General features: G+C 42.8%; 1 protein-coding gene across 4 annotated transcripts; it reads left to right on the plus strand.

Moving 5' to 3' along the window:
* Positions 1 to 8461: 8461 nt before the first annotated feature.
* Positions 8462 to 10741, plus strand: LOC144703960 (uncharacterized). 4 transcript variants are annotated; one of them, XM_078576271.1, is made up of 6 exons: positions 8462 to 8664; positions 8760 to 8918; positions 9709 to 10035; positions 10134 to 10233; positions 10426 to 10501; positions 10575 to 10741. In XM_078576271.1, the coding sequence occupies exons 3-6, from the start codon at positions 9804 to 9806 to the stop codon at positions 10662 to 10664; spliced, it is 498 nt and encodes a 165-aa protein (XP_078432397.1). In that variant the 5' UTR covers positions 8462 to 8664; positions 8760 to 8918; positions 9709 to 9803; the 3' UTR covers positions 10665 to 10741. The 4 variants fall into 4 exon arrangements, with proteins under 4 accessions (XP_078432397.1, XP_078432398.1, XP_078432394.1 ...); XM_078576272.1 differs by having other exon boundaries at positions 9712 to 10035; XM_078576268.1 differs by having other exon boundaries at positions 8466 to 8664; positions 9767 to 10035.
* Positions 10742 to 13817: the final 3076 nt, after the last annotated feature.

Raw genomic sequence — 13817 nt, forward strand, 5'->3', positions numbered from 1 at the left:
ATAGATAGAAATGGGGAATCAATACGACCAAATCCATAAAAAATCATCTCAATCGGACTTGTGGATCAAAACTTATGAATAAATGAATTTAAACCAATATTAGCCATTGGATTTAAATCCATTTATGTATTTTTTTTTAACCCACGCGCTGAGGTGTCGTCCTCTGATTGGCCGGTGACTTTTCAACTTCTCCAGGCGTTGCGCCACGTACTCCCTGGCAAAAATAAAAACAAAGAAAGTTTTCAAATGTTGCGATTTGAATGTTTTTTGATACGCACGTACGCGTGTGTTTCTTTTTCACTCTCTCCATTCTTAATTCGCCACGTCACCACCCGTACACGCGCATTGTAAGCGCCGTGCAGGCGATGAACTTACCTCCTAGTGCTGGTCCTCATCAAGCACCATCGGATTCTCATTCGACGGCTACGATGAGGCCACGTCGGTTGGTCAAAAACTTCCCTGCACTTTTGTAAAAAGATCCTTCCTAAAAACTTGAATTGTCGTATGACGCCGCCCACAGGTAATTGTGTATATGCCCTTTGCGCACTCTCTCTCCTCTGGTTTTTTTCCTAAAACATTAAAACAAATATTAAATCATTTCCAATAAAACCCTAGAAAAATTTAAATGACATCTTTACGCCTGAAACCACGACTGAGAGCTGTTTTGAGGGTATCATTGCAACGAAAATTTATGAAAAGCCCTTCAAAGTTTGAAAATTATCTTAATACTCTTTTTTTTCCTTATAAATATATCTTTTTTATTAATAAAAATATAGTTCTTCCTCAAATAAATCTCATAAAAATCCAATAACATCCTAAAAAATTCTAGAAAATTCACTGGTTCATCCACGTACCAATAAATCTTGAAATTAAATATTAAACTTGCCATCTTCATTAAAAAATAATTATTTCAAGATCAAATAAATCCCTTAAATCATAAAAATCACAGAAAATTAGGGAAAAATCAGAAATCATTTGAGAACAGTATTATTATGTAAATACATGATAACAACCCCATTTTAAGCTCTTTAAATGCATAAAATTGTGCTAATAGCACGAATAAAGACCGAATTTAGGGTGTTATCACCAGGTATATCCTGCCATGTGTAAGTGCCATTTTGGACATATTTTTAGCAATTATTGGCTTACCAATCATTGGAAAAATAATAATTATAGTTGATGCAGGAGGACTAGGACCGACGTGTGTAGGATGGACTAAACTAAACTAAGAATGGATATAACAGAGCAAAAATCAACACGATCAATTTCTAAACATTTAAGTGTGTAGAAAATGATGATTGTGCAACCACTTTCATTGGTCAAGCGCAGGAGGACTGTCTTACAACCACCGTGATGAAAACGATGCTCCAAATCTAATATCCCGAATGGTCGACTACGAGAAGACACAAACATATTCCACTAACATTTTCTACTAAGTCCGACGGTGGTGGAAAAACACACGAGAAAATACAGGATAAATAATGCGGATCACCAAAGACGAAAGGGTGGACTTTTAGCACTGGCGTAGCGCGTTAGGGCAATGTAGGAAGTTGCAAAGGCAGTTGGTGGCGACAGTGGATGACGTGTGCTTCAAAAAACTGAACGCGTATCCAACTGATTGGTCAGCTGGCAAGGGGTCAAGGGGGGGGTCGCCCCCTTGCGGGGTTCCGGGCAGCGCCTCAAAACCTACACTATAGTTGCAGAACCCATGCACTGAGAATGACGATTCTGAAGCAAGAGGGTGATTTCGTGCGATGGGCAGGCGGGTGCGGCACGCAGTGGCCGTGCAAGCAGGTACAGCGCGCGGTGAACCTGGGGGGGCATGTCGCACAGGGCCACGCGGGAAAGTACTACGCGCACTGGTGGTGGCATGCGACGGACTCGCTGGTGGAAGCTACAAGCAGGAAGACCTCCTCTCAACGGCAACAGCGGCGACGGCAGCAAAGAAGAGACTAGGAAAATTTCTTTAGAAGAAAACATCAATTCCAAAGAAAAATTGCCAAGGAGTTCAGTACAACATTGGCCAATGTAGCCTTCAGAGGAAATAGAAATATAAAGTCTCTATAAAAATCAATTAAAATTTTGACTAACACTCAGATCTTGGGTCCAAAGTTAGTGCAGGTGACATGTCATGACACGGGATGTCTCTTGTGGTAGTGGTGTCACGTCCGGTGATAGTACGTTGTTGTGTGTGCCACCAATTGCAACATGATTGGGAATACCATAACTATTCAGTCATATTTTTTACTTTGTATTCCATTCACCAATTGACACGAGAAACCTTCTCTTAATTCAAATTAATGACGACCTGCAATGTGGATGAATAAAAAAGCCCTTTCTTGCAATAAATACATCCCGAGCTGGAAGAATTTGTGGGGGAGGGGGGGTGGGGGGCTAAGGGGCGCATATGCGGCGCTGTAGGATGGCTCGGGTGCAGCCGGGCAACTGAGGCAAGTGTAAGCAGAGGTGTGGCCCGAGCACAGGTGGTGTTGTGCAAGGCGCACATGGGATGGTTCGTGTGCGATGGTGGCGGCAGGAGAGGCGACTACAGATTAGGGTTTCCAAGGGGCGACCCAAATTTGTAGTGACAAAAGATAAAATAAGTGAAAAAAATAAAAAATAAAAATAAAATAAAATAGAAACTTTCTTTTCTTTCTCTAACAAGTAAGGGGTACCCCCTTACATAGATGTACTAATGGGCCTCTAGAAGGCCCCCACTTGAGGTCCACCAATATAAGTCCAAACACACGGCATGGATCTGAACACTTGGGCCCAAAAAACAAAAAGGCGTGCTTAAATTTACCGACGAGGATAACGTCAACCTCCGAGGCCCGTTGACTAGGCCGAATATTTGAAGGTTGGGTCTAAGGTCGGGTCTTTCACCTTCGTGTTGGCTCGTCGCGCTAGCTGAGACCGGGTCTTCAGCAGTAGATGGTCCCCATCACTAACTCATTGTTTAATAGAGTAATTTGTGTATCCATGGCACGATCAGGCTGGCCAATGGGGAATAATGCCGATGTGGCATCTTGAAATTCAAGAGATGTCATAATTAATTTACTAACCTTACTATTTTGTGGTTTCTTCTAGGATAGGTGGTGCCACGCCATTTCCTGGCAGCAGAAACTAGGAAACTCATTAATGATAATTCAGTTGACGCATGCGTGGATGAGAGGGTTTGAACATCCAGCAATGGAGATTAAGTAAAATTCAAATGACAATATTTTTAAATTCAACTGTCCATTCCAGCCAAAATTTTTAGGGAAATTTTGTCTTTTGACCCTCTATCGATCCATGTGGTTGGATTATAAACTTAATGATGAGACGACAGAGAAAAACACCAAGCAAGCTCACTCGAACTTAGTTGGCCAAGAAGGATACATATGCTGCTACTGAAGTCAAAACTAGTTGATTCATGATCTAATTTGTAACGTCCTTCTTGAGTCCTCAAAAACACCAAGGTATGAAAAACATATTCATGTTTTAGGAGGACTTTTTCACAGTTGAGAGCTCTTATTTGAATTCAGAATCTGTATCCAAGAAAAGAGAACTTATCAAATATGTTTTTCATATCTAATACCATCTTAGATTCATATATGTATATCAAAGAATCCTAAAAATCCAATGTCCCCAATTTCCCTCCATTTTCTCTCTATTTTCTTGCTCTATATCGCTCTATCTACTATCTCTCTCTAGAATTTAAATTTTAATGTCATAAAATTCAATTCCCTATCTAGCCTATCTAAATATAATTTGTTCATCTTCATCCTTAACTTTAATTTCCAATTTGATTATTTATATGCTTCAACAAATGCAAAATAATAATAATTAAGTCTAGTGCAATCGGGATCTACCAATTGATTTCTTTTTTTTTCCTGGTAGATTTGATTTCAAATTGAATTTATGAAACTCAATAACCCAAAAATAAAAAACAATAAATAATTATCATAATATTTTGAAAATCATAAAATAAGAACCGAATATGTAGCACTAATTCATATCGTCTTCAATAATTTTAATCAATATCTAAAATCATTACAAACTGACTTGGGACCTTCCTTGATTGATTTATCTCTCCTGAGTAGTGTGATTTTGTCAAGGGCCAACAAATCCATGACAATGTCATGCTAGTTCATGAGTTAGCATAGTCACTAACCTCTCATATTTGGGGTTCAAGCATCATCCTCAACGTTGAGAAGGCCTTTCATAGAGTTGAATGTACTTTCCTTACGAGAGTGCTAAAAAACAGTGGTTATGTTGATGCATTCATCGATCTTGTTGATGCTTTTATTAGAGAGAATCATTTCTCTCTTTTGGTGGATGGAAATTCTAGCCATTTCTTCACTGGTATGCGCGGTCTATGGGAAGATTTGCATATTGATGGAAGAGGCCTTCAGCAGATCAATCACACGAGCGATCACCCAAGGTCTCATCCAACCATATTTTTTAAAAAGGGGCTACATGATTATTTTGCATACTCTATTTTCAGGTGATGTGGTCCTTTTCCTTAATGGATCCAAAAAAATCCATTGAGGCGCTTATGAGTGTACTTACTACATACAAGAGGGCCTCGAGCCGACTCATTAATGCCTCAAACAAAAGCTTTATGGCAGAACCATCTACAACCATAAAATTCTTAGAGATCATTGATCATTAAACTCAATACTCTCGAGGATGCCTACCTTTCGACAATATTGGATGTCTTATCTTTCTTGGCCACACATGACATCATTATTTTGATGCCTTATTGGCCAAGCTGAGAAAGAAACTCTAAGGATGGAAACTCTGTTTTCTATCCCCATGATGGCACATTCAACTTACATGTCACATCTCCATTAGAATTATGTTGCATACCCTAGCAGTACTCTCTATACTCCCATTGTTCTTCGATCCGTGGACCGCATATGAACGCACTTCCTATGGTCGGGTCACTTATTGGGAGGCCATCAACATCATTGGGTCTCTTGGGAGAAAGCATATCAACCGATGGAAGAGGGGGTCTAGGGGTCAGGCGCCCTCAAGACATCAAAGATATGCTTAAGAAGCAGCTAGTGTGAAATATATGCATACCATAAGCTCACCGTTTAGGCGCTTTATGTAGACCAAGTACAGCGAGTGGGTTTGCCATGAATCTGATATTAAAAACCCTATGCGGTGGCATACTTGGAAATGCCATTGGTTATGGATAGAAAACAGAGTGACCCGCTAGCTCATTAATCAAGGCACAATTAATGCCTAGAACGATACTTGGCTTATGGATACCTGATGTAACACAACGTGACGGGATCAAATGGCTTGTGTTACACCAGAAGGGAAAGGCAATAATGTGATATGTGAACGTGGATGATGTGTCGTTTGAAGAAAGAAACCAACGAGAGGTACGATAGAAGATTGCTGACCGGAGACAACTCAGATAATCTACACGAGGGGTCTTTGAACACGCAAGCTTCCAATGACCCAAGTGATCTGATTGAAGCCCGACGGTGAGGGGGACAATCACTGTCCATGAGTGCCCCGATCGTCGCCGAGAGCGATGAGGATCCGGCACCAAGTGAATAAAATCCCTAACACGAATTTCGGGGGCTAGTTCTACAACTCAAGAAAGGTTCCCGATAGAGGAGCAGTCGAAATTGGCACTAACCATGATAATAATACTATAAAAGGGGAAGAGAGGATATGACCTATGGGCTCAGGCCCGGACGCTGGGCGAGTCATGACTTTCACAGACTGACGAGGAACTCCTTAAAAAAGAGAAAGGACTCAGGTGGGGGTAGGGATGATATGGGAGGATAGTCACATGGCAGGGTGACTTCGATACTGTGGCAAGACAATATGGGCGTCGTGGCTGAGTTCGCACACCGTGCAAGTGTAGCGGTGATTGTAGACAATGTCATAGTGGGTTGTGTACCAGGTTGATAAGGCCAAGATGGGAGTAGGAAGGTCAAGGTATGCATGTTGAGGGTCGCGATTGCGCCACAATGGCCTCTGGGGTTGCACGTAGGGAGCATCGGCAATGCCGTTTAGCACCGTGGGCAGTCACGCGCAGGGCAATAGTGTGTGCAGTGGCTCACAGAAGTGACTGGGGTCGTGGATAGTGCAACCAATGACTGAACGATGGGGCAGCTGCAGCTGAGAAAGGAGGACGAGCAAATGATTGGAGCGTCGTGATCATGACAGATAGGGTTTACGTCAATAAGTCGTATTGGCTAGGGCAGGCCCGTTTGAGCGCGGGCTGATCGCGGTGCAGCGGTTGTGGCTCAGGGAAAGGCAGCGGTTGAGAACACTATTAGCGTGAGACCATCAACAAGAAGGGGGGGGGGACCACGGGCAGCTGTAGTAGCGTCGTCGCCGTCATCGGTGTTGGCATGGGCGCTCCATAAAGTCAAAGGAAACAAAAGATGACACGTGCACAAAAATAAAACGACGAAAGGAAGTTGTCTTCAAACCTGGTATCAAAATTTGGGTTCTTCACATCAGCTCAGGCTCTACAACGTGGTTGTTGACGAGCTTGGGCTTGACCTTCTGGACTTTTCTACACAACTGACTCTAGCGGATCATGGCTCAATTGCTTACGGGGAAAATGAGACTCCTATGGGAGCACTATAGACTTCTTACTGATTGTTATGGCCATTGAGATAGGGACCTCCCATGACCGTCCTATCTACTGACACACATCTTATGGGAGTTTCTCCTGCCGTTCCTCTGGGAATAACTTCTGAGAAAGACTTGGGGTTGACAGATTTGGCACCAAGTAATTATCACACGTGTCTTGTTCTTCCTACAAGGATATGATAAAAGACGCTTGGGAGAAAACAGGAGTAGTAGACAAGATGATTAGTGGCAATATAAACGCCAATTAAAGTGTTTTTTTCCCCATAAATGATGAAAAGTGAGGTCTTCTACAGATGTATTTGGATGAACTTAAAGCTTTCATAGCATAAATGAGGTAATTTTGAAGCCCAAATGTGCTGCATTATCAATTGTTTTGATGAATTTTAAAAATCTATCGAGAAATCTAGAAGCATCAATAGATAGTGCAGGCAACCCTCTTCAAAGTGTAGTAACATTACCCATGAGCTTTAAAAATCAAGAAAGCTAGAAGCATCAATAGATAGTGCTGGAAACCCTCTTCAAAGTGTAGTAACATTACCCATGAGCTTTAACAATCAAGTTCAATAAGACGTGCATATATTTCCACTTTGAGAAGTAATTATAGGATGACATTCACCCAAAGACAAAGCATATGCTCTATATTACAACTCTAATGGACCAAAAAAATGAAGATCGATTTTCTTTGTATGTGTGAGTAGAAATCTAGAATTAAATTGTTACTTACTTTCATTTCATTCGACCACACCTAGTTTGTGGATTCCATACACTCATCATCTCATTAGATACTTGTGATCATTAAGCCCTTTCATCATGCTTATGTTCTACATTGTGACAGTATTTGGACAAAAAAAAAAGTTTGAATATATTTCTTTATGTGAGCATAATTATATCATTTTATACTTGAAAGCACAACTACTAATTCACTTCAACACTCATTTAGTTATTCAAGATAGGTATGTAGCCAATGATAAATGATCAAACCTAATGATTTCATTGATGAAAACAATGATGGAAAAAATATCTACTAGAAATGAAGTATATGGTAATCTAAGGGAATCTCCTTTTCATATTGAAGATAAATAACTTGAGTCATAAGGAAATCATTACTTTTGCTATGTTTGTAAAAAAATCATATAGTTGTTATATTTGTGATTTTGGTGCTCCATTAGGTGAGGAATTGTAACATCTAAGAGCCTACTGTTACCTACAGAAGCTATATCAATTTTCATGACCATGAAATGTTGGGATCGTGAATACCATGAAGTTTTGTGATCATGTGGACCATGCAGATTCTAAAGTAGAGGAAGCTGAAGTAAATGATATTATAGAGGAAACCCAATTATTCATATTTTTGTTTCAGGTGGTGTAACTATCTTTTAAATTTTATTTTTTTCATTCTAAGTCCTATTAATGATGAATCATGATGAATTTGTATTCTTATTTCACGAAAGAACATAGGGGGCGCTGAATTGGGAGCAATATAATTATCAAGTAGAACCAAGGGAAGGCAAGACAGGAGCAAGCTGAGACAAGGGCCCACACGTTATGGCATCCCATGGAACGAAACCTATTTTTCTCTAGTCCTTTTATCTCATATAGCTTTTATATTGACATGATATGCCGATTTTTTATTCCATTCTGTAGTGTATCCATAAAAAAAGGTTATCTTTTCCTCCTAAAAAATAGTTGTTTAATAGCCTGCGGAACTAAATTTTGACTCTGAATTATCAACTTTGAACTTGATTTTGTGTGATAAGTTTGATCAAACTTAGGTTTTACTGAACCGAGAATGAAACAAGTCGAAAGAGAGTTAAAATGTCCAGATTTAGCCCAACTATCTAATGGGCCACAGTGCCTAGCTACGAGGCCCCGCAAGAAGCCTCCACTCTCGTCTCGCGTGTTTTCTTTGAGATTTCAATTGAGTTTTACGCTCGCCTTCCTGTCATCTGCGGATTGGTGACACAGGCAGATCGCCCATCTGCGTATGCACATAATTCAAGGGTGTACGCTCACGCTCGCGAGACCATTGGAGCTTCCCATGGATCAATCTCTCTGGTTCGTCCTTTTTATCTCTCTCTTCCGTCTCTCTGCGAGAGTTCTTAATATTTACTTTGTTGCCGCTCGCGATCCGCAACTTGTTGACTTATCAGGGCTCGCAATCGACCTTCGAAACATCAGTGTTGGTTCGGGTGACGATGAATTGCAGGAACCATCGGACTCTGATTCTGGGGCCTCTAATTTATGTCTCCGGGCAGGGATAGCCGTGGATGGATCTCCTCCTGGCTCGACCAGGTCATGGGACTGATAGGGTGCGTTTAACCCTCCTCATCTTCTTTTGTTCCATCAAATGCTTTGCTTATTTTTTATCAAACCCTAGAGAAAACGTACTGACTTAGGCTCGAGAAGTTTTCTGCAAACTCTAATCTGTGAAATTTTGCCTTTGGAGGTGAGCGCGGACGAAATAGATCGAGCAGACATGCCCCATATAGGTCTTTCCTGTAGGGTGGTCGTTTCTACAACTTTAATTCGCTTCCTACCTAAAACTTCTCCTCCAATAAGGGCAACTTTCAGATTTTGCTTCACCTTCTACAGCAATTAATTATGGCTTTTCAATTTAGTCAGTCACTGACTCGACCATGCATAAATGAGACTCGTAATTCTTCCAAAACTGTTGGCAACGTATGAGTTGCCAGTCTCCAAGCATTGACGCTGTAATCAACTTTTTTCGAAACACCGGACAACATATGGGGGCATGATAACCGGAAAATTTAATCTGATTTCACGTGTTTTTGGGGACACCTCTCAACAAAAAAGAACGTTGTGATCTGATGCTGAAGAATGATATCATAGTCTCTCGTCGCAAGTTATCTTCGGTTTAATCTTCGGGCCCGTTATACTTCATTTATGAAAATATTCTTGCTTTAGCAAACTCTGACTTAAGTGATCTAGAAAACCTGTCTCCTCTGACCGTTTTTCATGAAGCACACGTTGGTTAATATTAACCGAGTCCAATCTCATAAGGCAAATTGTGAAATAGCCTCGCACATATGTCAAATAGGTTTTAAAGTTGGTACTATCAGCTCATTATTTTTTCAATAGTAGAAGAAAAGTGCTCTACTTGTGGGGCAACGGCTTAACATGAACTACAACGGAGCAGAGGTTGGCTTGGATGCTGCGGGAAGCCTTTCTTTACCATGTCAGTGGACGAACTGTCAAAAGGGTCAATGATCCAAGGAGTTAAAACGTCTGGCGCCCTCTCCGACGGTCTCTGGAGTACGAGCACCTTCGAGCTGGAAAACAACTACGCGTTGCAGTCCCAAAGAAATATCCCTTCCATGAGCGGATATGCTCAGGGAAATGATGTCTGCTTAAACGGGAACGCCAGTCATACCAAAAACCTCACCGTCAATGACTTTGTCAATCACGGTGAGTGCTGCCTGAAATACCGAAAGAAGAGAAAAACAGTAGTCTTCCTAAGCCTACTTTCTCCCGTATAATATCATTATCAAATTGGTGTTTTTCAGGGCTTACGGTTTGGAATCAAACACGAAAAGATTGGACTCGATTCAACGACCCACCCGACGGACATTCCACGCAAGCCGATGCGGATTCAAGATCACGGAGGTACGATATCGAAGCTTCCTTCCTCCCTCATTGAGATAGACACTTTGGTGGTAGACTTTTAGAGTATGGCTTGTGTTCTTCGCCGTGGCCGTTTTAAGCCCAGAATTTCCTTGCCATACGGCACTCAACGGAAGAACATGTTCTTCCCTCGTAAGAAAATATCGTTCAATATCTTCCTGTCTTCTTATTCAGTTGGCGTAGTTGGAATTCGACGTACGAGAGCATGATGGGGAGCGGGAGACCCTTTCCGCGACCTCTCCCTCTTTCCGTAAGCATCTCTCTCCCTCTCTCGCTTTTGCAAGTATTATTTATATATGAGCAGAGGCTTGGGTGGCAGGAAGTGGTGGAGTTTATGGTGGATACGTGGGACGAGGAGGGCCTCTACGGCTGAGCGAGGCGCCATGTTATACTGTATTAAAAAAGAAGGCTGAGCGATGGATAACCATTTTAATGCCCGACTTCTAAAAATGTTCTAATGCGACTGGGGCGTGCCCATTTCCGATGGTTATCCATCGTCCACGAGAGAAGCAGACGTAGCCGCAACCTCTTCCATGCGATGGGAGTCGCCGCAGGACAGAACGAGAGGCGTTCTCGCAGAGCAGCGGAGTATGGTCAGGAGAGTGGCGAAGCCAGCGAGCATTAAAATGAAGGTGAAAGCGACGAGGCCCCGCGGCCATCGCTTTCTGTTGAACGGTCAGCGAGTGGCACGTCGCCAACAGAGCCGAGATCTACGGCCGGTTTAATGCGGGATTTGCCGCGAGCCGGAAGCAAGCCGCGGCGCTTAACGGCGGCCCGTTTGAGTCATCACAACTCGCTGTGGCAAGCGGACCCGAGCGCGTGTATGTCGGAACGTCGGACTCTTCTCGGGGTGGGGGTGGTGGGTGGGAACGGACGGCGATGGACTAGGACGGAGTAGGACGCGTGAGAAGCAACTATGGCTGATGCTGAAAGCCCCATTCAAAGCGAAAAGCAACTTCTTTTGTGGGAGGAAGGAGAGAGAGATGAAGAGTTGGAGAGTCTCAGAGAGAGAGAGAGAGAGAGAAATGAAGAGTTATTGAGCCTTGTGGAGAGAGAGATATATATCAAGAGTTAGGAAGCCTTAGAGAGTTAGAGTCTCAGAAAGAGAGAAAGATGGAGAGTAAAGGAGTCTTAAAGATAGATTGATAGAGACGGAGAGTTAGGGATTCTTATAGATACAGAGAGAGATGGAGAGTTGGGTAATCTTAGAGATAAAGGGAGAGAGAGATGGAGAGTTAGGTAGTCTTAGATATAAAGAGAGAAAGAGAGATGGGGAGTCTTAGAGATAAAGAGATTTAGATAGAGGGATAGATGTAAAGTTTGGGAGTCATAGAGATAGATAGAGTTTGGGATGTAGAGTTTGGGAGTCTTAGAGATAAAGGGATAGGTGTAGAGTTTGCGAGTCTCAGAGATAGATAGAGAAATAGATGGATGGATAAATACATAGATAAAAATATATTTAGATAGAGAGAGGGAGAAAGATAGAGAGAGAGAGAGAGAGATAAGGAGGTCTTGGTGGTGGGCCGGTGGCCCTGTGTGAGGTAAAAAACCAAAAAGAGAGGACCGGTCAAAGTTCCCGTTCGGGGGGATCTTTCTTTCCTCCAAGCGAGAAATGCGAACTTCCCGGATGGCCCCATCTCAGGATCCGACGGCGATGGACTAGGACGGAGTAGGACGCGTGAGAAGCAACTATGGCTGATGCTGAAAGCCCCATTCAAAGCGAAAAGCAACTTCTTTTGTGGGAGGAAGGAGAGAGATGAAGAGTTGGAGAGTCTCAGAGAGAGAGAGAGAGAGAAATGAAGAGTTATTGAGCCTTGTGGAGAGAGAGATATATATCAAGAGTTAGGAAGCCTTAGAGAGTTAGAGTCTCAGAAAGAGAGAAAGATGGAGAGTAAAGGAGTCTTAAAGATAGATTGATAGAGACGGAGAGTTAGGGATTCTTATAGATACAGAGAGAGATGGAGAGTTGGGTAATCTTAGAGATAAAGGGAGAGAGAGATGGAGAGTTAGGTAGTCTTAGATATAAAGAGAGAAAGAGAGATGGGGAGTCTTAGAGATAAAGAGATTTAGATAGAGGGATAGATGTAAAGTTTGGGAGTCATAGAGATAGATAGAGTTTGGGATGTAGAGTTTGGGAGTCTTAGAGATAAAGGGATAGGTGTAGAGTTTGCGAGTCTCAGAGATAGATAGAGAAATAGATGGATGGATAAATACATAGATAAAAATATATTTAGATAGAGAGAGGGAGAAAGATAGAGAGAGAGAGAGAGAGAGATAAGGAGGTCTTGGTGGTGGGCCGGTGGCCCTGTGTGAGGTAAAAAACCAAAAAGAGAGGACCGGTCAAAGTTCCCGTTCGGGGGGATCTTTCTTTCCTCCAAGCGAGAAATGCGAACTTCCCGGATGGCCCCATCTCAGGATCCGACGGCGATGGACTAGGACGGAGTAGGACGCGTGAGAAGCAACTATGGCTGATGCTGAAAGCCCCATTCAAAGCGAAAAGCAACTTCTTTTGTGGGAGGAAGGAGAGAGAGATGAAGAGTTGGAGAGTCTCAGAGAGAGAGAGAGAGAGAGAAATGAAGAGTTATTGAGCCTTGTGGAGAGAGAGATATATATCAAGAGTTAGGAAGCCTTAGAGAGTTAGAGTCTCAGAAAGAGAGAAAGATGGAGAGTAAAGGAGTCTTAAAGATAGATTGATAGAGACGGAGAGTTAGGGATTCTTATAGATACAGAGAGAGATGGAGAGTTGGGTAATCTTAGAGATAAAGGGAGAGAGAGATGGAGAGTTAGGTAGTCTTAGATATAAAGAGAGAAAGAGAGATGGGGAGTCTTAGAGATAAAGAGATTTAGATAGAGGGATAGATGTAAAGTTTGGGAGTCATAGAGATAGATAGAGTTTGGGATGTAGAGTTTGGGAGTCTTAGAGATAAAGGGATAGGTGTAGAGTTTGCGAGTCTCAGAGATAGATAGAGAAATAGATGGATGGATAAATACATAGATAAAAATATATTTAGATAGAGAGAGGGAGAAAGATAGAGAGAGAGAGAGAGAGAGATAAGGAGGTCTTGGTGGTGGGCCGGTGGCCCTGTGTGAGGTAAAAAACCAAAAAGAGAGGACCGGTCAAAGTTCCCGTTCGGGGGGATCTTTCTTTCCTCCAAGCGAGAAATGCGAACTTCCCGGATGGCCCCATCTCAGGATCCGACGGCGCAGAACAGGATCGTGTCCCGGTGCGGCGAACGCGGCCGCTTCGAGATGGGAGGGCTGAGGAGCCTGGCAGCACCCTGATTATTTTATTGCCTTGGACGGCGACCGGAGCGGACAGGTTCATGGAACTGAGTAGGCCCCCCCCCCCAGCTGGGTTTCTGCCTGGTCAAGCTCCCCCACCCCCTACCCTTCGCCTTCTGTTGCGCCCCCCCCCCTCACCCCACCCCACCCCACCCCACCCCACCCCACCCCCTCATCGAAAATAATCGGTACAGCGGGAGAAAGAGAGAGGGAGAAACGAGAGAGGGAGAAGCCCTGGGATGATGTATATTTTCCCATATCTTTTACCCTTAATGCCGACAGCG

The sequence above is a fragment of the Wolffia australiana genome, chromosome 5 (assembly GCF_029677425.1).
Source record: "Wolffia australiana isolate 7733 chromosome 5, ASM2967742v1".
In the NCBI taxonomy this organism is placed as follows: Eukaryota; Viridiplantae; Streptophyta; class Magnoliopsida; order Alismatales; family Araceae; genus Wolffia; species Wolffia australiana.

Excerpts from the sequence above, each read along its gene's own strand:
- LOC144703960 (XM_078576268.1), top strand. The coding sequence starts at position 8,851 with ATGTCTCCGGGCAGGGATAGCCGTGGATGGATCTCCTCCTGGCTCGAC. Across the intron at positions 8,919-9,766 it reads CAGGTCATGGGACTGATAGG|AGGTTGGCTTGGATGCTGCG; the intron begins GTGCGTTTAACC and ends ACAACGGAGCAG. Across the intron at positions 10,502-10,574 it reads CGCGACCTCTCCCTCTTTCC|TGGTGGAGTTTATGGTGGAT; the intron begins GTAAGCATCTCT and ends GGTGGCAGGAAG.